The 25,195-nt window shown below is 37.4% G+C and overlaps 1 protein-coding gene across 1 annotated transcript in view; it reads left to right on the forward strand.

The window, feature by feature from the left end:
* The first annotated feature begins 1,521 nt into the window (after positions 1-1,521).
* The window catches only part of acsl2 (acyl-CoA synthetase long chain family member 2), a 28,873-nt gene continuing 5,199 nt past the window's right edge, over positions 1,522-25,195 (forward strand). The window contains exons 1-15 of the mRNA XM_081349614.1: positions 1,522-1,976; positions 9,569-9,816; positions 11,845-11,959; positions 12,605-12,669; positions 12,762-12,863; positions 15,996-16,095; positions 16,199-16,377; positions 17,072-17,104; positions 17,345-17,396; positions 19,198-19,271; positions 19,673-19,750; positions 21,170-21,304; positions 21,402-21,536; positions 21,661-21,756; positions 23,494-23,566. Coding sequence (XP_081205740.1) covers positions 9,571-9,816; positions 11,845-11,959; positions 12,605-12,669; positions 12,762-12,863; positions 15,996-16,095; positions 16,199-16,377; positions 17,072-17,104; positions 17,345-17,396; positions 19,198-19,271; positions 19,673-19,750; positions 21,170-21,304; positions 21,402-21,536; positions 21,661-21,756; positions 23,494-23,566 — 1,483 coding nt within the window. The 5' untranslated portion in view covers positions 1,522-1,976; positions 9,569-9,570. The remainder of the gene's footprint in view (positions 1,977-9,568; positions 9,817-11,844; positions 11,960-12,604; positions 12,670-12,761; positions 12,864-15,995; positions 16,096-16,198; positions 16,378-17,071; positions 17,105-17,344; positions 17,397-19,197; positions 19,272-19,672; positions 19,751-21,169; positions 21,305-21,401; positions 21,537-21,660; positions 21,757-23,493; positions 23,567-25,195) is intronic.

The raw sequence follows: 25,195 nt of genomic DNA on the forward strand, positions 1-25,195 counted from the left end.
AATGCAGGTGACTGTACACAGCTCCAGGACTTAATCAATGATGGAATTACTTCAAATATGTCTCTGAAAAATGCAATTGTACATGATCCCATTTGGGTTTCTTTCGTTTGGAAACAATTTTTAAGAATACTAAAGAATTTTTTTTTAAGGATTTCAACTTTTACAACATGTTTTTGTGTTAACTTGTTAACACGTTTCTAGACTATTGTGATTACACATTTACCATTTTTGATTTCGTCACAGGTAAAATTTTGTGGATTTGTTACATTGTTCAACAGAAAACTTCTAGTTCCTCTGAGATTTCCTTTAACTGCCCAATAGCTGAACATTATTCCAGTATAATTAAATAGGGTTCGACTGGATATTTGAAAATACATTATTTCTCTCCATACTGGTCCAGTTTTTACATGCCAGTTTGAACTGTAAAAGAACTGCAAAATAAAAGAAAGAAAAAGAATCATCATTTCATTAACTATAGCCATGGTATTTAGTCCTGGTATCAGGGACCAGCATTGCACATTTTATTCTCTGAACTGATCAGTTCAGTTCATGCAAATAAGTAGATGATCTGAATCAGGTGTGGTAAATAAGGTAGGCATAGAAAACGTGCAGTTCTGTGGGTCCCCAGGACCATGTGTCATTTTCAGTAAACATTTATTTGCGGGCTTAAAAGGATAGTTCACAAAAAAATTCTGTCATTAATTACTCACCCTCATGTTGTTAAAAACCTGTAAGACTTTCGTTCATCTTCGGAACACAAATGAAGATCTTTTTGATGAAATCTAGAGATTTCTGTCCTTCCATTGACAGCTATGCAACTACCACTTTGATGCTTCAAAAAGTTCATAAAGAGATCGTAAAACTAATCCATATGAATTGAGCAGTTTAGTTGAACTGTTTAGCAGTTCTCCGAAACACAAGAATGAACCTCATTGTTTCTCGTGAAGCTCAAACGTGCTGCGTAACACGAGAACGAACCTCATTGGTTCTCGCACATCAAACGAACATGCTTTAGCTTATGTTTACCACAACTGATGTGTGTGCAAGTTAATGAATGTTTACATACAGTATCTATCTATCTATCTATCTATCTATCTATCTATCTATCTATCTATCTATCTATCTATCTATCTATCTATCTATCTATCTATCTATCTATCTATCTATCTATCTATCTATCTATCTATCTATCTATACATACATACATACATGCATACATACAAAATAAACTATATGTGAATAAAAGCCTAAATTAAATATGTTCATCATATAAAGTGATTGTTTCTCTTCAGACATTTTGGACTAAACCAATTCATAACAATTCGTTTTGCAATCTCTTTATGAACTTTTTGAAGCGTCAAAGTGGTAGTTGCGTAGCTGTCAATGGAGGGACAGAAAGCTCTCAGATTTCATCAAAAAAGATGTAATTTGTGCTCCGAAGATGAACGAAAGTCTTACAGGTTTGGAACGACATGAGGGTGATTAAATGTTAAATTTTTGTGTGAACTATCCCTTTAACACACACACACACACACACACACACACACACACACACACACACACACACACATATAATACATTAAAACATAATGAAACGTGCAAAAATGCTGATAAACCAATGATAACCAATCACCTAAAAGTAAAATAGTTTTTGATTTGTGTGAATTAAAGTTAACAATATAATATCAGTATGGAAACTAGCTCACAAAGGATACGTTTCCCGGTTCTGATAGACCTCCTGGAAGATGTTGCCAAAAAATATGTTAAAGCACGCACATAATTGGATGAGGAAGTATTCTGAAAACTTGGGAGAAGTTTGAGGAGGTTTTGGCCCGAGGCAAGCTGACTGAAGAGGGGGAGCGAGGGCGTGTTTGTAAGGGACTTAACACTGGCTCTGGGGTCCGAGAGGGATTTAGCACAGTCTGAGGAGAGTAGAGAAACTTTTGGAGGACGGGCGACTCAGATTCCACACACAGGTAAGAGCCAGTTTCTTCAAAACTTTTACACTTTGTGTAAATCCAGCGATTTTGTAGAAAATATAGAAAAACGTCGTAGTTTCTGAGAGAAAAAGAATTTTGTTTGTACGGGAGAAGTTGCCAAATTCATCAATGGAAATTCAATTCATTCATTCATTCATCACTTAGGCTACTCGTTGTCCTGTTTATAATTCAACATTAGGTTTGTTTAGCAATACATCAGTTGTTTAATAGTTACTTTAACGTTCAAACATCGTCTGTTGAGTGAGTGAAATGTAATATCTTATAGTTTGGCGTCATCGCGTGACACGTGCACGTATTTTGTAAACAAGCGCGCCGTGGCAAATGTCTAAATTACTAATAAATACTTTTAAACACTTTAATACTTAACAGATTTAAGTAGTAACATTTTAAGATATTGTTAAAATGGTTTCCTTGCAATTCATGTCATTAATGCCCCTTTTCAAAACACACGCACACATAGGCCTATTAAACTTTCAACTAGATATAACTTTCTGGTTGTCAAACGTTAGTGAAAACCTGTGGTTATTCTGATAAGACATCTCTTTGAGCTTGAAGACAACAAATGTCACATCCACTAAAATTACCAAAAAGTAGGCTACCATGGTACTACCATTGTATTTTTTATTTATTTATTATTATTATTATTATTATAATTTTTTATATGTACCATGGTAGTATCTCAAAGTACCATGTGATACAATCAATATTGACTACCATAGTGCCACTTTTTGGTTAGATAGGCTTAATTGTTAGATGGCTACTTTGAATAAACTTTATTATTTTCTAGTATTGTGTATAGATTCAGTGCTTAATGTTGTGCCGGCTCATTTGGGTGTGATTTTGATCAATATTATACTGAAGTAAGGGTGTGATTGCTGTTTGTCAAGGCAACAAAAACTATAAAATGCTGCCAGCACAATAGTGTGGTTGAAACACTCTGCTTTAGAGCAAGAGCCAGTTTTGCCCGCTGAGCAGAGGATTGGCGGAAGCACTGTAGATGTTGTGCATGTGTGTGGCATGTCTAGTCATGCTGAATAAGGTTGTGCTGGTGTAACACACTCACACAATCCAGAATTCATTGGTTTGCAGTACTGTTGGTGTTGGTAGGGGAAAATGCTTTAAAATGACTCATAAAGCCATGAAAGTAAAAGCCACCTGTAGGATGAGACGCATTATGATTTTCACCATAGCGATATTGTGAAACATTGTGTTTTCCAGTGTAATAACATAACATACTTCCACTTATACAGGTTGACACAGTTACATTTCAGACACAAGGATGCATCACTGTTTTTCCACATTTCTCTTCCGCTACCAGACAGTTAATTTGTCCGCTGTGATGCAACACCCTCCCCATTCCCTCATCCCTCTCTTCTCTAAACCTTTTCAGTGTGATTCTGTGTTCTTCATGCTTCATTTGGGAATCACAGCCAGAGAACACCCAGGCCATTCTCTCATTCACCCCCTCCCTCATTCATTAACCATTGGGCAGGCGCTCGGATCTCCTGTGCTCTCTCATTCCCTCATCATATTCCCTTTCAAACCCTTTGGAATGCCACTTCCAGAACCCACTTCATATGACATCATATCCTGTGAACCTGCCATTTCACATCCCTGTTATTGTCCAAAGGTTGCTCATTTGTTTCTTAGGAAACTTAATTGAGATGTTTTCAGTCAATTAAATATCAAGCATTTGTGTCTCTAGCAAAATTCTTAATTAATGTAATTGCTGTTAATGAGAAACAATTGATATATTAAGGGTGCTCTAAGCGATGTCATGCATCAACATTTTTTTGTCACATACACCAAACATCTCCTCACTATCCGCTAGCTGCCTGTCCCCTGAACACACTGTAAAAAAACGTGGTCTCTGTAGACAGCCCAGGCTCCACAAACGACAACAAAAACAAACTGGCCCAGCCTGGACCACGAAACATAACAAACAGTGTTCCAGCCAATAACCGACAAGAATGATTTGGGGGTGGGGGGTGGAGGATTAGTGCGCGTGCACATGAAGGGGGGTGTGGGGAGTGGAGGAGAGAGAAGCATGAAGAGGGAAGTTAGCTAGAGGAGAGATGTCCTAGACAACGACTAACGTTAGAATTATATTCTCTTGAATTTTGATATGGCCGACACACAACCAAAGAGACGATGTTCCGATGAACAAATAGCAAAGAAGAGGAGAAGGAAGTCCCGAATTTACATCGGAAAAGCACAGAAAGGAGGGGGAGGGTCGAGCTAGCCTCCGTTTTGTTTGACAATACTTTGAACGTCAACAAGAAGTGACGTCAGCCAACATCGCTTAGAGCACCTTTAAGGAGATCTCAAAGTTTTCTTTCCAATGGGCTCTTTCAGTTCTTGTCATTCTCCATTCACACATTCCTTCTCTTAACTGGTGAGGTTTTACCTTACACACTTGGGAACGGATGTTCGTTCTGGATGCTGAAGGTCTTTGTTCTAACAATGTGCCTGTTGTTCTTGAGCTGAGGTTTTGTTGACATTGTAAAAGGTTCAGCCATGCTATGTGTGCGATCAGGGCAGTTTGGTCACAAAGTTAGCATTTGTTCCATATATACTGAGGAGTTCAATCCAGCCGTATATCTGTTGAAATGAAACAAGATGCTGACAAATGGAGATCACAATGAGATATCTTGTCCAGTACACAAGATACATAGCTTTATTTTCTTTTGTCTTCAGACATATTTAGGCAAAAATTAGCTATGAATCATGCTATACAGTTGCTAGGGTGTTCTGGGCTTACTCATTTTATCCACCAAGCAAAACTTCTAGTCTGATCGCTTAGAAAAGGAACATGACGCCTCTCAGCTATAAGGCACACGATCTGAGGTATCAGTCATGTCAGCAGCACAAAATGTGCTCAAGGCATTTCTTTATTCATCCAAGTGGCTTCCCCCGTCACAACATTTCCACAACATTGTGCTGTAAAATGACCCTTGATGAAAGACCCAAGTACTTGAACAGAAGCACACTAACATCCCACTGCCTGAGGTTTCTTCTCTGAACTACAACCTATAATGTTTTATGATGCTTTTTAATGGGTACAATTTTACGACTTCAAACTGAAAATGCGGTTTAAGTGTTCGACACAGGAAACAACACCATCCTGGCATTACAACCGCAAAACATTTGCTTCCTGTCGCTACATGTGAAGACCCCGCAACAACACTAATAAGGGTCTTAATGGACCTTAGCCTGGGTAGACACCTTATATAATTTGACTCGACCATAGACGGAGCGTGTGTAAGGCTGGGCCACCAATGGTCTCTACGATCAACTTCAATCATGATGCTTTTGAGAAACGCAGCCCTGCTCAGTACTGCTGGTCTAGGGTCAGTTTTCTCTTATGGAAAACGATCCAGTGTGTATCTGAAAGGTTTCTTTACAACGTGTTTTTGCAGCATTTAACAGTGTAGCCAATAACCTGTTGATTTCTTGAACAAGATCGCCAATCAGAGCTGTTTAAGTTAGCCCTGAAAAAAACCTCTGTGTTTTGAGCGGTGAGTGGATTCAGGGTTCTGCACGCTAGCAAATGCTCTTATTATAACAAAGTGTAGACTTTATGTAAATAAGAGGTTCATTGTGCAGTCAGTTTCATTGATTATAATGGAACTTTGAAAGATCGCGATGAACTTTTCTGTTAAAATTAACAGTGGTTTATGAACGTAGATGCTTTAATAACAAATTGTATATCAGGAGTGTTTATGCTGGGATGTGTACTGTAGGTTGTGCGGTGACATGTAACTTGAAACTATTTTATGGAAATGTATTTAATTTTTTTTTAAAGGGGAAGTGCATCTCTCTAGCCTTACCCTAGAATGCCTATGCACTTGACTGAAAACAGTGTGTTAGGTAGAGTTGTCAAAAAGTACCGACTTCGGTACCAGTACCGAGAAATTTTGCATTGATGATTGTAGCCAATCACAGACATATCCGATGAGCATGTCAACACAATGGCCAATCAGAGGTGTTTACGATTCAGCTCACCAGCACTCAAAGGGTCACAATTTTAAAATTTCAGTAGTAGTACTTTTTGACAATTCTAGTGTTAGGTACTGTCAAGGCCATACATCACATCTAATTTCCACAATCCATGTTTTCTGGCACACAGTCCAGCTGAACTAATAACATGCTCAAAGATGCCTATAATAAGTGGACATGGCAGCTCTGCAAGAGCGCTCCTGGCGAAGCTGCTATGAGCATTTAAAACACAGCAGAGCTAGATGCGAACTCGTGCATGTTTACATTGAAAAACAATGGAAAAGTAGCACAGCGAAATGAAAACATGTCTCACAGCCTCGAGACATTGCTATGGTTACTTTCCACTGCAACCCCTCCATTTCTACTTGCTCCGAGTGCCATTCAAACCGGCGTTTCCGGCATGGGAGGCAGGCACACTAACAAGTATGCTAAAGGCCACAGCCTGACCACAGCGTCAGTTTCTTGTGCGATTCTTGAGGGCAAGGGGGTGAGGTTTACTAGCTCTAACTAGCTCACTCCCACCCGGGTCACGGCACCAACGTAACCCCTCCAGTTCTACTCACAACGCTCAGAGCGGGATTCAAATCTGTGTTTCCGGCATGGGAGGCAGGCATGCTAACAAGTGAGTTTTGTTTTTTACACAAACTGGGGGACTAGTCGAATTTTTGTGTTTTTTTTTAACCCAAAACATTGCTTTAATTGCATAATATTTAAAATCCCACATTTGTCTCCATATATCTGCTCTTTGTGAGTTGTTGATATCTACCGTGTGGATGTTTTGAGAGCTTGAGTTTTCTTCAGGTTGTAAATCTGTAGGCCTTTCTTTTGAATTTGCTTTAGTTCATTTAGCACCAGTTTGAGTAATAGCCTCTGTCGCTCTCTCCCCTCTTTGTTCTGTTTAAGTTCCCAAGTGAGTGCCAGAAACACACAATAGTGCCTGTCTACCTCTAACAATGGCCGTTACGAATGAGTGAGGGAGGGAGAGAAAGAGAGAGGTCTGTCCTCATCTGTGACGCGTAATTATTTTCAGATGTCATCTCTGCAAAATCCATTTATCTCCAGCTTTTGTGGACCTGTGACAGAGAGAGGGATGTGCAGAGATGGTCATATGAAAAGGGATGTCGCTGTTTGCAGTTGCATTGCTTTAACCCTCGCCTCTAAAGCGACCACATGTAGGGTTCACAAAGTCCTGTGGAATTTAGAAAGTGCTTTTTTTTTATTTGCATGGTTGCATGGTCAAATAAATAAACTTGCATGTTAATAATCCAATTAATCTCATGTTTAACATGAACATGCATATGATATATACACTACTGTTCAAATCTTTAATACTTTTATTCAGCAGCACTTGATGCATTACATTGAGCAAAAGTCATTTCAAATAAATTTCAAATGCATGCTGTTGTTTTAACTTACCTGAAAAAAAAAATCACGGTTTCCACACAAATATATTAAGTAGCGCAAGTCTTTCTTGAGCAGCAAATCAGCATATTAGAATGATTTCTGAATTATTATGCGACACTGAAATGTTAAATAATAAAGAAAAATCATTTTAAAATATATTTAAATATGAGTCATTTTAATTGTGAATAATGTAACAGGTTCACAATATTACTGTTATTTCTGTATATTTGATCAAATAAAACGTACAAAAAAATCTTACTGACCTCAGAATTTTGATCGGTATGGTTTATTTATCACATCAGATTTATGTATATGAAAGAGAGATTTTTATTATTATTATTATTATTGAGCATGCATGTAATTTGAAATTCAGTATATTCCATTGTTTCAAATGCATTATTAATTTAAATCATTTTAAAGAGTAATTTCATAATCTAAACTGTAGGAATTAAATATTTAAATGTTTAATATTAGTACTGATTACAAATTATTTATTTTTTTTCTTGTTAAATAGCTGATATACACACATCTGTGACTGCACATTCATTCATTATTAAAGTACCAAATTAGGCACTTACTCTTTGAATATGACAGCATGGGATAATTAGTATAAGAAACTATGCCACTTATATATAAATAATGATTATGGAGTAAAATATGAGTTTATAAAATATGAGTACAAAGATATTGGAATTTTTGACAATATATATATATATATATATATATATATATATATGTCTCATTAGTTGTTATAAAGTTGTTTTGTTATATACACCCATCAGCTGTCTAGATATCATCCATGTCCATTACAAACCCCATATCTGTCCCATACTAAACATTTAGTTGTGACTCTGGCTGGCTTCAGTGTCTCTAGTGTTAAGTATTCTGGAGGCAAACATCATGGCACTTGCTTTGGTGGCATTTAAGGAGTGAAAGAGAGGGAAGGGGGCATTTTCCCTCACTGTGGGAATACCAATGGAGGATGAGGGGTGATGACATCATCCTTTATCCTCCTGTTCTTTAATGGGGGGAGGAAGTGGGTGAGAGGTTAGAGAAGAGGGGGTGAGATGAGTTTATTTGGGAGAGAGAGAGAGAGTGAGAGTGAGTGCTGTGAGACTGTGAATGGAGTCCCAGGATATGACCGTGTTTGGGTTGTCTCATGTGATCTTTACAGATCATCTCATTGGCAAACGCGATCACACTCATTCACACTCGGGCCTCCCAGTCACCCCATCTCACCACCAAATCACCAATGCCGACTGTACTCACTTCACCAGTGTCATGTTCTGCTGCTGGACAACATTAAAATGAATTTTCAACCTGTCAGCTCTCCTACATGCAGCTCTCTTCATCTCCACCTGTCCTTCCGTGTGTCCTGAAACACATTCACACCTGGTTGTGTTTGTGTTTTGGCTGCCTGCTAGAAAATGTCCGAAAGTTACCCCGAGCGCCTGTTGTGTGTCGGCCAATCATCATTACTTCCTCCTGGCATTCAAACGGGACCCAAACATTTGTTGGCTTCTCTCACGGGCGAGTGGTTTTCATTCAGGTTTTGTTCTCAGACCTCTTTACGAGAACTCAATGAAAGTTATTCATAATTTGGAGTCACTGCACATTAACTTTAAACTAAATATGAATGGACCAAATCATTTCAGCATACAGTTAGATTAATGAACTATAATTCCTGGTGATGTTTTTAGCGATGATTATTATCATCTTATTTCATAATGATGTTGCCAACTAGCATGTTTCATAATAGCGGTAAGTCACTCAAGGGAAACAGTAGCTGCGTTTCCAGTACATTGCGCCAAATTTTTGCGATATTTTCTAAATGCCGATAAAAAACTATTGCGAAATGACCGCGTTTCCATTAACCGATGTTATTCAACTAAAACGTCATTTTTTCCTCTTGTGATAAGTCATTCTAACAATTATAGCAACGGATGTTAGCAGGTTTACGTATATCTCAGCCGCCGCACTTGCCATTATCATTAATGGAAGGAGACGTAGGTGTGATATAACAGCATTAATGGCAGGAAAGCACATTGGGATTCACATGTGTTTTTCCCTCCTATCTGCTTCAAGGTCTTGATAAATTGTGTCATTTCTTTGTTGTTTAGAATTATGATGATGGTGATGGCAGTGAATCTGTGTCTCTCTCACAGCTATGCAGTTTCAGGAGTGGTTACGTTCCCTGCGTTTCAGTGGAGGAGATGGGAAGTCTGAAATGGACAATCTGAAGACCCTCCTTCCGTCTCTCCCCTCGTCCTTCTCTCTTTCCTCTCTGTCCCTCTCTCCATCCTCCATCATCGGGTTAGGAGCGCTAGCCTCTCTCACAACCTACTGGCTGGTGACCAGGCCTCGACCAATCCAGCCTCCATGTGACCTGCAGGCCCAGTCGATACCTGTACAGGTAACCGTGTTGTTGTTCACTAAAACTTGAAATAAAGCTCAAAATAAAATAAAATATAAATGTTACAACTTGCCAACTATCTGAAATAAATGAGTTTACTAACACTATATATATATACACTATATTGCCAAAAGTATTGGGACACCCCTCCAAATCATTGAATTCAGGTGTTCCAATCACTTCCATGGCCACAGTTGTATAAACTCAAGCACCTAGGCATGCAGACGCTTCTACAAACATCTGTGAAAGAATGGGTCGCTCTCAGGAGCTCAGTGAATTCAAGCGTGGTACCATGATAGGTTGCCACCTCTGCAATAAGTCCATTTGTGAAATTTCCTCACTACTAAATATTCCACGTTCAACTGTTAGTGGTATTATAACAAAGTGGAAGTAATTGGGAATAACAGCAACTCATCCACGAAGTGGTAGGCCACGTAAAATCACAGAGCGGGGTCGGCACATGCTGAGGCTCACAGTGCGCAGAAGTCGCCAACTTTCTGCTGAGTCAATATCTGCAGACTTTCTGTGTGGCCTTCAGATTAGCTCAAGAACAGTGTGTAGAGCTTCATGGAAAGGGTTTCCATGGCTGAGCAGCTGCATCCAAGCCTAACATCACCAAGTGCAATGCAAAGCATCAGATGCAGTGAAGTAAAGCAGCCGCCACTGGACTCTAGAGAAGTGGAGACGTGTTCTCTGGAGTGACCAATCACCTTCTCTGTCTGGCAATCCGATGGACGAGTCTGGGTTTGGCGGTTGCCACGAGAACGGTACTTGCCTGACTGCATTGTGCCAAGTGTAAAGTTTGGTGGAGGGGGGATTATGGTGTAGGGTTGTTTTTCAGGGATTGGGCTTGGTCCCTTAGTTCCCGTGAAAGAAACTCTTAAAGCTTCAGCATGCCAAGACACTTTGGAGATTTCATGCTCCCAACTTTGTGGGAACAGTTTGGGGATGGCCCCTTCTTATTCCAACATGACTGCGCACCAGTGCACAAAGCAAGGTCCATAAAGACACGGATGAGTTTTGTGTGGAGGAACTTGACTGGCCTGCACAGAGTCCTGACCTCAACCCGACAGAACACCTTTAGGATGAATTAGAGCGGAGACTGTGAGACTATGAGCCAGGCCTTCTCGTTCAACATCAGTGCCTGACCTCACAAATGCGCATCTAGAAGAATGGTCAAAAAATCCCATAAACACACTCCTAAACCTTGTGGAAAGCCTTCCCAGAAGAGTTGAAGCTGTTATAGCTGCAGAGGGTGGGCCGACTCCATATTAAACCCTACGGATTAAGAATGGGATGTCATTAAAGTCCATGTGCATGTATAGACGTACCAAAACTTTTGGCAATATAGTGTATAAAAAAAACTGATAAAAATGACAAAAAGCATAACAAAATTATGTTAATTATTAATTATTATTAATTAACATATTAATTAACTCTATAATAGTCTATAAATAATATTAAAATATCACTGACAGTGATGAATTGCTCACTGCATACTCTTAATGCCTAAATACAGTATGTGAAACCGTATGCAGAAATATTGTTTTCACATGATTCCTCATTTCCGTGTTGAGTGAACTTTTGGCAGTCTAATAAAAATAATAAGTCAACCCTGCTGATAAAGCTTGCTTAAATCAGCCTAAACTGGTTTGCTGGTTCACTGATTTTAACTGGTCTTCCTGGTCAAGCTGGGCTTTAGCTGGTCTAGCTGAGCTAGTAAAGCTGGTCTGCCTGTTTAGCTGAAAAGTGGCCAAAATCCCCTTGAAAACTAGCCAACATACCAGTCTGATCAGGCTGCAATGTCCAACTACAGCCAAGGTTTTTTTTTTTGTCTTCTGCTTTTTTCATCAAATTTGAAATGGAAGGTCAGTATCGAACACTGTGTGTTTGGGTAGCTTACTGTACAAGTTTTTACATATGCATAACATTTTGTTAATACTGTGCATAGTATACTGAACTAGATCAATAGCTTTGCATGTCAGTTTGAATGATTGCTGCCATATTAACACATGCTTGTGTTTCCAGGGAGACCAGAGCTGTAGGCGCTCCGCGTTACTGAAGGATGACAATCTGCTGGAGTTCTACTACGAGGACACAAAGACGGCATACGACATGTTCCAGAGAGGACTGCGGATAGCAGGTGTGTGTGACGCTCAGACAAACACAACCACAGTGTCTCTTGTCCTCTTTCAGAAGCCTGAGAACAGTTTGTGTAATTATACAGAAAAACACTTTGAGTGACTATTTCAATTTCTGTAGTGGTGAAATCTGTTGAACCTTGATGAATTCAATGGCTTCTCGCTTTTCCTTTCTTTTCATTTACTGCAGTGCTCTGCAAGGCTTTCTTGGGTCGATAATGATTTCATCACATGTAGCTTTCTCCAGTGAAGGGATTGAGAAATAGATTCGTAGTTGTTTGAAGTGTTTTTGTGCTTGGATTCGAAAGCATCTGGATTGAAGCTAAAAGCCTAATAATTTTAGAACCGCAGACAAACGTTATGTAAGGGGTGATGTACAATGTGATCAGGACACAATGTACATCACACCTTACTTAACGTTTGATCACATTGTACATCACACCTTACTTGACGTTTGTCTGCGGTGTGATGTACAATGTGATCAGGACACAATGCACATAGTGAAACATAGAAAATCAGCCAGTTATACAGTTCAGTAGCTAGTTATCATTATAAAATATATATTTATGACCACAGAGTTTCATAGTCAGAACCGAAGTATTCCAGAGAGTCCTATAATGACTAACAGTATTCTTTGTGCTGTGCAGGTGACGGCCCATGTCTTGGCTTCAGGAAACCCAGAGAACCCTATCAGTGGATCTCTTACACTGAGGTGAGAGCAATGCGTGTTATAACGCATTTACTACTATGTAATAAGCATGTAATAACCTAAAAACGGTTATCATGACAATGCGTTCGTTACAGGTCGCAGAACGGGCACAGGTGTTGGGATCGGGTTTGCTGGCGAAAGGTTGCAAACCAAACCCTCAGCAGTTTGTGGGCATCTTTGCCCAAAACAGACCAGAGGTAAATCATTATTGTGAACAATTCATCAGTGCACGTTATTCAAAAGTTTGAACTAATGATTCTTTTTTTTTTATGTTTTTGAAAGAAGTGTCTTTTGCTCACTTAGACTGCATTTATTTGATCATAAATATTGTAAAAACAGTAATATTGTGAAGTAAATATCGCAAACAAAGAGGCACAAATAAATTGAATCAGACTTTAATGCAGGACTGAATGCAATTGGTAAATAACCATTTAAAAGTAATATAATAATGTATAATTACTGCTTAGCTATAAAATGGCAGTTGGAAATTCAACTATTAGAGCATAAAATAACTTAAAGGTATAGTGGAGGATCTTTCTGAATTTTAGATAAGACCCGCCCTCTCCACTTTTTGAAAAGTTTGATTGATTCACCAGAATGATTGACAATTAGGAGGACCAACAGTATAGGTGATCCACCCGGAAGTAAAAAAATCCTCCGCTATACCTTTAAGGTACCACAAATCAGTGAATGTGAGTTTAATGTGGGTGTATTATTATCAGTAATAAAGTAATCATTAAAAAAAATTATCAGCCATTTACTGTATTTCAATGCAATTCAAAGATGAAGGCCATACTACTAATGTTACCCACTAGAGGGAGCCACAGGATAGCAAATCCTTTAAGATCTCAGTTGAAAGACTGTGAAAATTGTTTAATAAATTGACTGGTAGAAAAAAAAAAAAAATAATGCACATAACTTCATTATGGTTTCTTAAAGTTTAATAAAGCCCAATATAATAAGTTTGCAAAAACTGTTATCTCCAAAATACTTATAGACTATTAATTTTTTCTTATTCTTTTTCATCTTAATTTTAATTTTAATAATATAGAACAGCATACTTGTCAAGTTACCAGGCAAGACTGAACGTATGATGAAAATGGGACACTGTATTATTTGTCTATAATAGTAGCCTACATATAACAATACATCCATAAAGATACACTTAAAGTGTATCATATTTTATTTGAAAAGAGACATGTCCATTGTATAACCAAATCATCTACACAAGCAATTGTGCTTGGGATCTTGATGATCGCCTCAAGTTAAACTGCATTGTTTCATTTACCTTCTGTGCTGTTGCCTGACAGGACTTTGAAATAGCAAACAGGGAAAACAATAAAAGGCATGACTTACATCGCATCCAGCTAGCCAACTCCGTCCAAGCTCTGTGATCCTTATTTTTTTCTTAATTTGAACACCTCCTGAAAGGATTTTTTTTGTAAAGATAAAACCGAATTTACTTTCATCTCGGAAGAGATATTGTCCCTACTTGAAAGTTGAGAACGGTCCAATCACATGAATGAATGAATGAGGCATTTATATAGTGCTTTCATATGTACTACTGTACACCCAAACGCTTTACAATTTTATCAGGGCAAAATATATAAAAACAATGTTGATTCGCTAAAATCAAAAGTGGGAGGGTCTGGGGCGCTGTGCTCTGCACACACAAAATGAACTAAATAGTTTTGATTTTTTGATTTTTAACAGGTGCTAACATGACTAAATAATGTTATTTCGTAATTATTTTGTAATATATATTTAACTTATTTTTAACATGTTAAAAAGCACCCCAGCTGACCAGCCGCCGCTGAAGGGGACCCTTTTTACCAGATGTAATATAAGTCTCAGGTGTCCCCAGAATGTGTCTGTGAAGTTTCAGCTCAAAATACCCCACTGACCATTATACCATGCGCATTTTTGAGTGGAAGATAAAACACACCGTTTTCATGCATGTGTCTTTAAATGTAAATGAGCTGCTGCTCCCCACCCCCCTTTACAGCTCGTGCCTCAGACTGTGCCAAAAACTAACCAAATATCTGTTTGGTTTTGATTATTATCACTCTCACGTGGCATTGCTGTTCTTCATCATCATGAAAGTTTATCATCTGCATGCGTTTTAAAGCCATATCAGTCTAAACTTCTGATATATGCTTTTCTGAGAGCACACACCCGAAGCTCGCGCATAGAGAGCTGGATGTCAGACGGTGCGTCGCATGAGTATTAAACTAAGTTCTCTTTCATGTCTTATTGCGCTTAAACTGTCAAATACAAACAAGGTTATGTAAAAAACAAAGTTCTACAGCTCACTGAGGGGCGGAGCTATGCTAATAGGGCAGAGTCTGTTAGCAGTCGTGGGCGGGGCCTGAACGATGTGACATCACGTTCAATTGAAACTGCAAACAGCTTATTCTGAGACACTGCTTATGATTTATGGCGATTTACCATTATAGGGTGGTTGTGTACACACACTGCTGACATACATTTATGTTCAAACACCATGTAAAGTGAGTTTTGCATAATAGGTCCCCTTTAATATTTTTTTAATTAAATTTAAAACATTTAATATTCGCCGTGATTCCAGACAGTAATGTGCAAAGTTTGTTTTTATTATCAAAAAGTTTGTTTGCCTCTGAAACAAATGTATGAATGTAACTGCTTATGTAAGAGAAATAATAAATTCCGTCCAAATGTGTTTAAATTGAAAACCTTGGATTCATAAAAAAATAAAATAAAACAATAAACCTGGAAAAAAAGAAGTAATTAAAATTCTGCACTGTTTCTAGGTCTCAAATTTGTGACGTTAATCATGATCCTTTGTACAAATGGCCAGAAAAGCCTCCTGTGGTCAAAGCACATGACGGAGCTCTTTGGCTGGCAAAACATCTTTTGCAATGTAATATTTCTACTCCTCTAAGAACATTTTTATTTTGTTGATACACTTGAAAAGGGTTTTAAGTTTATCCAAATTTTGTAAAAATGGGTCTTAAAAATCTTATTTAGTTTTTATATTTTTAGATTCTTTGTATAGTTTTCCCTCTTAAAATCTCCAAAGAAGCTGATGGAGGGTTAAAAAACAAAATGCAAAAGATAATATTTTTCATATATATATGTTTTCTTGCTTCCATTGAAGCAAAGATCTTTGGATCATTTGAAATTCATGCTGGACAACATTGTCATCAGGTTTTGCAAAATGCAAACTGGGAATACACCAAATGCTAAACCACTGAGGAGAATGGGAATGCTAACAGAGATGTTTCTCTGGGTGGATCAGAACTGGGTGTTTCTAATGTTCTGCTTTGCTTGTCTCCCCCTGCTGGCTGCAGTGGGTCATTACAGAGCTGGCCTGCTACACGTTCTCCATGGCTCTCGTGCCTCTCTACGATACACTTGGATTAGAAGCCATGGTTCACATCCTTAACCTGGGTGAGTAAGACAGGCACATGACCTCGTTCTTATAATGGCTCAAAACAATGCTGAGGTGCTCAAATTTACATCAGAGCTTCATCTCTGTCCCATCTCTCTCCAGCGGAGATCTCTATGGTGATCTGTGACAAGGAGGATAAAGCAGAATCTCTATTAAAGAACAAGGAGAAGTGTGTGACCCCCATGCTGTCCTGCCTGGTGCTCTTTAACCCCTTCAGCGCCGCCCTGCTGGAGAGAGGAAGGAAGTGCGGTGTGGAGATACTTCAGCTCTCACAGATTATGGTCAGGAATAGTATTTAATGCAACTGACATGACACAATATATCAAGTTAAAATAACTGAGCAGGTTTTTTTTACATTTTAAAACATTTTTGTTTTTTCTTGGCCATGAAAATTTTACTTTTTCATGGTCAATTTCCACCCTCTCTGACACTAACAATTAAATAGGCCTTTAAGACTATTATATTCAAATTAATTAATATGTAAATGAATGTGATTGACTATCTTCTGTGTACTGGTGTAGTTCACACTGGCATTAATCAGGGTGGAACAAGTTGCTGAATTAACATGGATAAGATGAAGTAATTGGGCAGTAAACATGGATGACGGGTGGTTATTTAAATGACTGTTGTCATTCATTGGCTTGCGAGCTTTGAGTTGAGAACATTAAGTCTACATGTTATATCAACAATATTCCAAATGTACAATCCATTTGCTGGTCATTATGATTAAGGCACTGACACATTTTTATTTAGGGATTACTTTAAAACAATTGCACCCAGAAGTTGCTACTAAAATCCACAAATAATTGCAAAGAAAGGCCAAGTAACATTGATTTAAACATGACATTCTGAAGTAGAAAGACTGAAATAGTATTTTCTTGTAAAGCATACTCAAATAATCTTTGTTTTATTTTCAACTTTGACAAAAGCTCTGTGGTTGATCTAAGTGTGTGTGTGTGTGTGTGTGCATTGCAGGAACTGGGAAGAGAAAACTTAAAGCCACCTGTGGTAAGAGCTCCTTGATTTGTTTTTTTTTTCTTTTTGCTAGTTCAGTTCTGATAACTCTCTGAGTAGTTTTAGCATGTCGATGGATGTGACCGTATTAATGTATTTGGTCTTGGCTGACTAGATTTGCTATGCATTCTGTTGCTTCAGAGACATACAGAGACTTGCTGCTGTAAGCTTGTGAGGGACATTCACACAGAACACAACAGTTTATGATGTCTCTTTGCTTTTGTATTGCTTCAGCCTCCTAAACCTGAAGATCTGGCTGTTGTGTGTTTCACCAGTGGGACCACAGGTACTGACCAACACACACCCTTCTCACACTACTCGGATTCATTTTATGGGCCGTTCTGTGATCTGTTGTAATATATAACCAAATTTCACATGTTTCACCTGTGACCATGATTAGAGCTGCAAGATTAATGTTAAAAGATCGCAATCTCGATTCAAACACCTGCGCGATCTCATTCCTAATTGACAGTGATTCGCTATTCATCTATTAAACATTTGACAAAATCACTCCGGAACATTCATATCTGCGTTCACGCTGCCGCTGATCCAGAGAGAGCAGTTGTCATGTATGCGTATGAAACTGCTTCACAAAGCCTTTTCAACCACACAGTTTTGTTATTTCTGTTACAGATATGTATATTATCACAGAGGTGCTATAATAAAAGTTTATAGTTCAGATATAAACACTGATGTCTACAGTAGCAATCAAAATGGAGCAAATCACCTTTTGAAAAGTAACTTCAAATAAAGATTGAATTGATTACATTACACCAGTAGGTGGCGACAAGTGTCTTAAAAATGTGTCATTGAATCATTCATTCAAGAGATTCGTTCAAAAACGCTGATTCATCCAGTAATGAAACAAGTGAAGTATAATGAGTGAGTCATTAAATCATTCATTCAAGAGATTCGTTCAAAAACGCTGATTCATCCAGTAATGAAACAAGTGAAGTATTATGAGTGAGTCATTGAATCATTCACTCAAGAGATTTGTTCACAAATGCTGATTCATCCAGTAATTAAACAAGTGAAGTACTATGAGTGAGTCATTGCATCATTTGTTCAAGAGATTCGTTCAAAAACGCTGATTCATCCAGTAATGAAACAAGTGAAGTATAATGAGTGAGTCATTGAATCATTCATTCAAGAGATTCGTTCAAAAATGCTGATTCATCCAGTAATGAAACAAGTGAAGTATAATGAGTGAGTCATTGAATCATTCATTCAAGAGATTCGTTCAAAAATGCTGATTCATCCAGTAATGAAACAAGTGAAGTATTAGGAGTGAGTCATTGAATCATTCGTTCAAGAGATTTGTTCAAAAACGCTGATTCATCCAGTAATGAAACAAGTGAAGTATTATGAGTGAGTCATTGAATCATTCACTCAAGAGATTTGTTCACAAATGCTGATTCATCCAGTAATTAAACAAGTGAAGTACTATGAGTGAGTCATTGCATCATTCGTTCAAGAGATTCGTTCAAAAACGCTGATTCATCCAGTAATGAAACAAGTGAAGTATAATGAGTGAGTCATTGAATCATTCATTCAAGAGATTCGTTCAAAAATGCTGATTCATCCAGTAATGAAACAAGTGAAGTATTAGGAGTGAGTCATTGAATCATTCGTTCAAGAGATTTGTTCAAAAACGCTGATTCATCCAGTAATGAAACAAGTGAAGTATAATGAGTGAGTCATTGAATCATTCATTCAAGAGATTCGTTCAAAAACGCTGATTCATCCAGTAATGAAACAAGTGAAGTATTATGAGTGAGTCATTGAATCATTCATTCAAGAGATTCGTTCAAAAATGCTGATTCATCCAGTAATGAAACAAGTGAAGTATTATGAGTGAGTCATTGAATCATTCAGATTAATTTAACATTTTAAATAGACTGCAGCTATTAACATTTTTTGTCAGAACCTCTAGTAAATTAGATGTTATTTTGTTTAGTTGTCTGTTCAGAATCTGTTCATCTATTTGAAAATAAAAATAAAAATCATGAGACTCAATGTAATCGTGCAGCTCTAGCCATGATGTTTATGTATATCAGGTTTAGATGTGTTTCTGTTTTTGGTTGTAGGAAAGCCTAAAGGAGCCATGATAACTCACGGCAACATCGCCTCCAACACCTCCTCTGTCATCAAGATCCTCGAGGTCAGTTCAGAGAGATCTGAGCTTCCCGTGTCTGCTTTCTCTTCTTTCTTATCCTTCAACTCGTGACATTTCCCCTCCTTAACATCCTCTCTCTGTAGCTTTCATCTTATCTTCTGTCCTGTTCTTCTTCCTTCTGTGTTTTCTGTTCTTTAATAGAAACCTGAGTTTCCCATGAGACCTCTTTCTCTTTCAAATCCTGTTTATAAAGCTCTTTGTTCCTCTAATGGTGAAATGGACTTCATATTGTTCTCTCAATATTGAAATTCTACTGATACTCTGCATGGGAAAGCGCCAGTGAAAGTGCAGAATTGATAGCCAGTTAAATCGTAACAGCTTGTCTAATCACCACATTTATTTTCCATTTGATCTTATTCATTTCATTTTATGCGCACACACACCAGGGCTTCTTTGTGATTCGTCAAGAGGACGTGTCCATCTCGTATCTGCCACTCGCCCACATGTTTGAACGAATGATCCAGGTAAACCCCTCACTAATTTAATGTCACTGTTTCTAAATGGAGCAAAATAATCATAATAATAATCATAATAATAACAGAGAAATCACGTAGAACATGACTTTTGAGATTTTTTTTCCTCTCTGGTTTTGATTGGATTAAATATACAAGGATAATATAGAATTGTTTTATATTATTATTATTATTGTCATCTGAAAAGGTTTTCCTTGGTTTAATCTGAAAAGTCATGGGGGAAATAGATTTTGATGAAACGTGACTTTTGTCTTTAGAATAAAATGCTTTGGTGTATAATAAGGTTATAGACATTAATTAAGTGTACATAAGATCATTGACATTTTAGAGTGTTTATTAGTCCTAAATAGTGTAAATTCAAATTTATTAAGCAACATTAATGTAGTACGAATTAATATGAATAGTATATTTACACTATTAGTTAAAGGTTTTATATGTTTTTGAAAGAAGTGTCAATTTATTTAATCAAAAATACAGTAAAAACTGTAATATTGTGACATTTTATTACAATTTAAAATAACTGTTTTCTATTGTAATATTTTAAAGTGTAATTTATTCCTGTGATCAAAGCTGAATTTTCAGCATCATTACTCCAGTCTCAGTGTCACATGATCCTTCAGAAATCATTTTAATATGATGATTTGCTGCTCAGTTAGGGTTAGGGTTAGGGTTAGTCAATTATTATTATTATTATTGATGATCAATTATTAATTACAGTTCTTATTATTATCAATGCTGAAACTAATAAATTAGTGGAACCCGTGATTTGATGATCAGAAAATTCAAGAGAAAAGCATTTATTTTAAATAGAAATCTCTTTTAACAGTATAAATATTTACTGTCACTTTTGATCAATTTAGAGCGTCCCTGCTGAGTAGCAAGTATTCAATTTCTATCTTTTCTTTTGTTTAAATCTTACGTTTTGAATGGTGGTGTATGACGGTTTCCATCACAGTTTGAAGCAGCACAACAGTTTTCAACATTGATGATAATCAGAAATGTTTCTTGAGCGGCAAATCATCATATTAGCATGATTTCTGGAGGATCATGTGACTCTGAAGACTGGAGTAATGATGCTGAAAATTCAGCTTTGCATCATTTATTTAAAATTGTAATAATGTTTTACTATATTTACTGTTTTTACTGTGTCTGTGGTCAAATAAATGCAGCCTCGGTGAGCAGAAGTGACTACTTTCAAAAACATTTAAAAGAAAAATATTAATTATTCCAAACTTTTGACCATTAGTGTATAAATGAACATTAACCCAGATTTATAGATGCTATTTGTTTTATTTTATAAAACCTATTGTATACATTTATGTTAACGAATTTAACTTTATTATTAAATCTTACCTATGATTTCATATTGACTTGAATTTAATAATAAAAAAAAATGTCTCTGTTCATCAGGTGTCCATGTTTTGTCACGGAGCACGGGTTGGTTTTTACCAGGGTGACATCGCTCTGCTGATGGATGACATAAAGACCCTGAAGCCCACCTTCTTCCCCGTGGTCCCTCGATTACTCAACCGCATCTATGATAAAGTGTGTTCTGCACAGCAGTGTGGAGTTCTTGGACACAAATGGAGAATAATCACTCACTTTAAACTGATGAATGTCATGTGTGTGTGTGTGTGTGTAGATTCTGGGCTCGGTCACGTCTCCGTTGAGGAGAGTGATTCTTCATTACGCCGTGAGGAGGAAACAGGCAGAACTGAGTAGTGGAGTCGTGAGGAACAACAGCCTGTGGGACCGACTGATCTTCAATAAGATTCAGGTACGTTTCTCAATAACCCAACGCTCCAGCTATGGAAAGATGTGATGAAAAGAGATTGGAGCGCCCCTTTGTGGATATATAATGTGTTTATATGTCTGACGTCTCTCTCTCTCTCTTCTCGTAGGCCAGTCTGGGTGGAAACCTGCGGTTCATCCTCACTGCATCTGCACCGATCTCTCCAACCGTCCTCTCCTTCCTCAGGGCCACCCTCGGCTGTCTGGTGAGAGTCCTCACTTAAGATACAGTACAATTTAACATGAAGTATTTGCATCTATAGATTAAAAAGCTGTAAAGCATTTTTATACACACACAAATGTGTTTTTATGAAGGTTAAGCAAGGCTTCCCTTCCTCTCTGACATCAGATTGCTTTGACAATAACAACAGTGCATTCAATGTTGGGGGAAACGCATTAAGGCAAATTGCGTAATCAGATTATTGTGTACTTTTCCCATGTATTGACTGACAGTTGTCCTGTGCTCATGTTGAGAGAAACCGTCAGTAAGTGCAGAGGCGCTGTGTGAACACGATGCTTATTGTAGGTCTAGACTAAATTAGAGCAGGCATTTGCACAAAACTGATGAAGTATTAAAATAAATAAAAAAAGTGCAATGCAAACTCAGTGTGAAGGTGCAGTGTGTAATTTTTAGCGGCATCTAGTGGTGAGGTTGCGAATTTCAACCAACAGCAGAAGTTACGGTGGCCGACAGGAAGTGATGTCGTCGTCTGAGACAGCAGAGAGTAGCCAGTTAAGCAATGAGGTTTATTTTACTCGTTCATCATTGTGTCAGTGTTTGATTCGCTGACTTTAGCTAGCTTTTTTTGCACGAAGAACAACATAGTGACGAAACGTGTTTGTCCGTTTAGGGCCACTGTAGAAACATGTCGGCGCAAAATGGCCATTTCAATGTAAGGGGACCCACAGTGTGTGTAGATAGAAATGGCTCAATCTAAGGTAATAAAAACATAACGGTTCATTATGTAAGATCTTTATAGGCTACACCCCTGAAACGCCTAAATATTACACAGTGCACCTTTAATCTCACTTTATTAACCAGTGTCTTTGCTGCTGACCTTCGATGATCTAATTCAACCATACCAAAAAGCAAAAATAATTTTGAGAAACATCAAATTTGATTCTTTTTTTTTATTGAGTTGCGCCCTCTATTGTACGGGTGTGAATTTGCATTTCCTTCAGCCTGAGGCTTATCTAACTTTTTTGCTTGTTTGTTAAAAAAACAAAAAAACAAGCAAGCCCATCCCAGGTAAGAAAAAGCCACACAAAAGTAGCATGACGTATTACTTTACATAAAAAGTAACTAATTAGTGCAATTAGTTACATTTTTAGAGAGTAACCCAAAATTGTAACACATTAGTTTTAAAAGTAATGTTCCCCAACACTGGTCATTTTGGTCATTTAAATACATCGCAAATTAACTAAAATATTGATATTAGATTAAAAATGTAAACTAAAATTATAATTGTTGCCTTGCCCAATGACTAAAATAAAGTTGAATATTAAAATAACTAAAACTGAAATAAAATAAAGCTAAATAGAAACATTGGTAACACTTATATGCATATATATTAACAGACACAACTTTTAATTGAAAAAATGTATTAGTAAATTAAATGCTGAAATTAATATAAACTAAGAAATAGACGTATTTTTCATTGTTAATGTTAGAAAATGTAGTTAACTAATGGAATCTGAAAGTGTTACTGAAATAAATAAATAAAAAACTTATAAAAATGTCAAAAGCACATAACAAAATGCCTAAACCTTATCTAAAATTAAAATGAAAACTGAAAATATAAAGATAAAATGAATTCATAATAATAAATACTATAATAGTATATGAATAATACTAAAATAAAAGCGTTTTGATTATGTGTACAGGGGATATTTTCACCAGTATTGTTCATGATATTGACAGGGTTTGTTTAATATAATTCCAGATTTTTGAGGGTTATGGGCAGACGGAGTGCACAGCTGGATGCACCTTCTCCATGCCGGGCGACTGGAGTGCAGGTTTGTGCTGGAATTTCATAATGACACATGCAGCAGAGTGATCTGTGCTCTGTTTCACACACACTACCCTTCAAATATTATTACAATTTAATGTAACTGTTTTCCATTTAGTGATTTTCTTAGCCGAAGTCACTGAGGAAGTTTAAAAGGTCTGAAGTGGCAAGGCGAGATTTGCCCTGAGATACTTACGGCCCTGGATGTGGTCGGGCTGTCCTGGTTGACACACCTGTTCCTTATCACATGGGAATCAGGGACAGCACCTGGCCATTGGCAGACGGGTGTGGGGGTTCCCATTTTCAAAATGTGTTTATTTAGTTATTTATTTATTTATTGACAAGCAACATGTGCAACACATTCTTTTCCGTCTCTTAGAGGTGATTAGGAACAACTAGAGCCTAACAAATACAGCATTCCTATGAAACAAATAGTAAAAACAGAACAGTCTTTATCAATAGAAAGTAATCAAATGTAAAACATCACTGCATAGTCTTCACTGTATAAATTATAGTCAAGTCAAGTCACATTTATTTATATAGTGCTTTTTACAGTACAGATTGTTTCAAAGCAGCTTTACAGAGATAACAGAAAATCATGCAACAAAGTTTGTTTCCAGAAGAAAATACTGTCATAGTCCATCTTAAGTAAGTTCAGTGATGTTACATAAATAGAAATTAATCCTAGTAATTCTACTAAAGAGCAATGAGTGATTTTCTCTTTGTCTTATCTTCTTTGATTAACGTTAATGGCATAGACGTCAGCAGGTTTATTAGGCTGCTGTGACTTTAAGACCGAATGCACAGATCCAATATACTGTTACAAGTGTGTTTTCTTTCTCAACTGTTTGTGTTCACTCAAGACATAACTGCCTGTGTTTAAGCGAATACTCACCAAGCTGGTCACTGTGACATATTTCTGTGTTTTTAACCGTTTAGAAGCTCAAAGTTCACTCTGCTTGTCCGTGTTCCACTCCGTCTCTTTCGTGGCTTAATGCAGGTTTAATAACTCTTTTTATTATCGAGAACATCCTGCAGTTAAGCAAACAGCAGACTGGTTTTTACGACAATCACTGATCTAGATGATTTGGACGTCAAGTTTGGGCTTTTAAGTAGGCTCTATGCAGACATTGCAATTGCCTCTTCAGTCTTCAGACACCTGGTAGAGCTGGAAGACTGGTGAATGTAATGAAGCAAGTCTAGCTGTGCATAGAAAATTGTGTCACGAGTTTAGATTTTGATCGGCTTTTATAGAGACCACTGATCAAACTATATAGAGCTTTCATCGGCCCGATAAATATCGGCGCCTGGTCAATCGGAGAGCCCTCAGAATCCACCCAACTGTCAAGAGATGTTCGACCCAGGCTTGGAACAGTGGACCAGGTTTTTATCCTGGAGGAGACATGGGAGTTTGTCTATCCAGTCTACATGTGTTTTGTGGACTTGGAGAAGGCTTACGACCGTGTTCCCTGATATGTCTTGTGGGGGGCATTACAGGAGAATGGGGTACCAGGGCCACTCGTGTGCCATTCGGTCAAGTCACATTTATTTATATATATATATATATATAGCGCTTTTTACAAAACAGATTGTTTCAAAGCAGCTTTACAGAGATAAATAATGCAACAAAGTTTGT

This window comes from Scardinius erythrophthalmus (genome assembly GCF_964197995.2).
Source record: "Scardinius erythrophthalmus genome assembly, chromosome: 20".
Lineage (NCBI taxonomy): Eukaryota > Metazoa > Chordata > Actinopteri > Cypriniformes > Leuciscidae > Scardinius > Scardinius erythrophthalmus.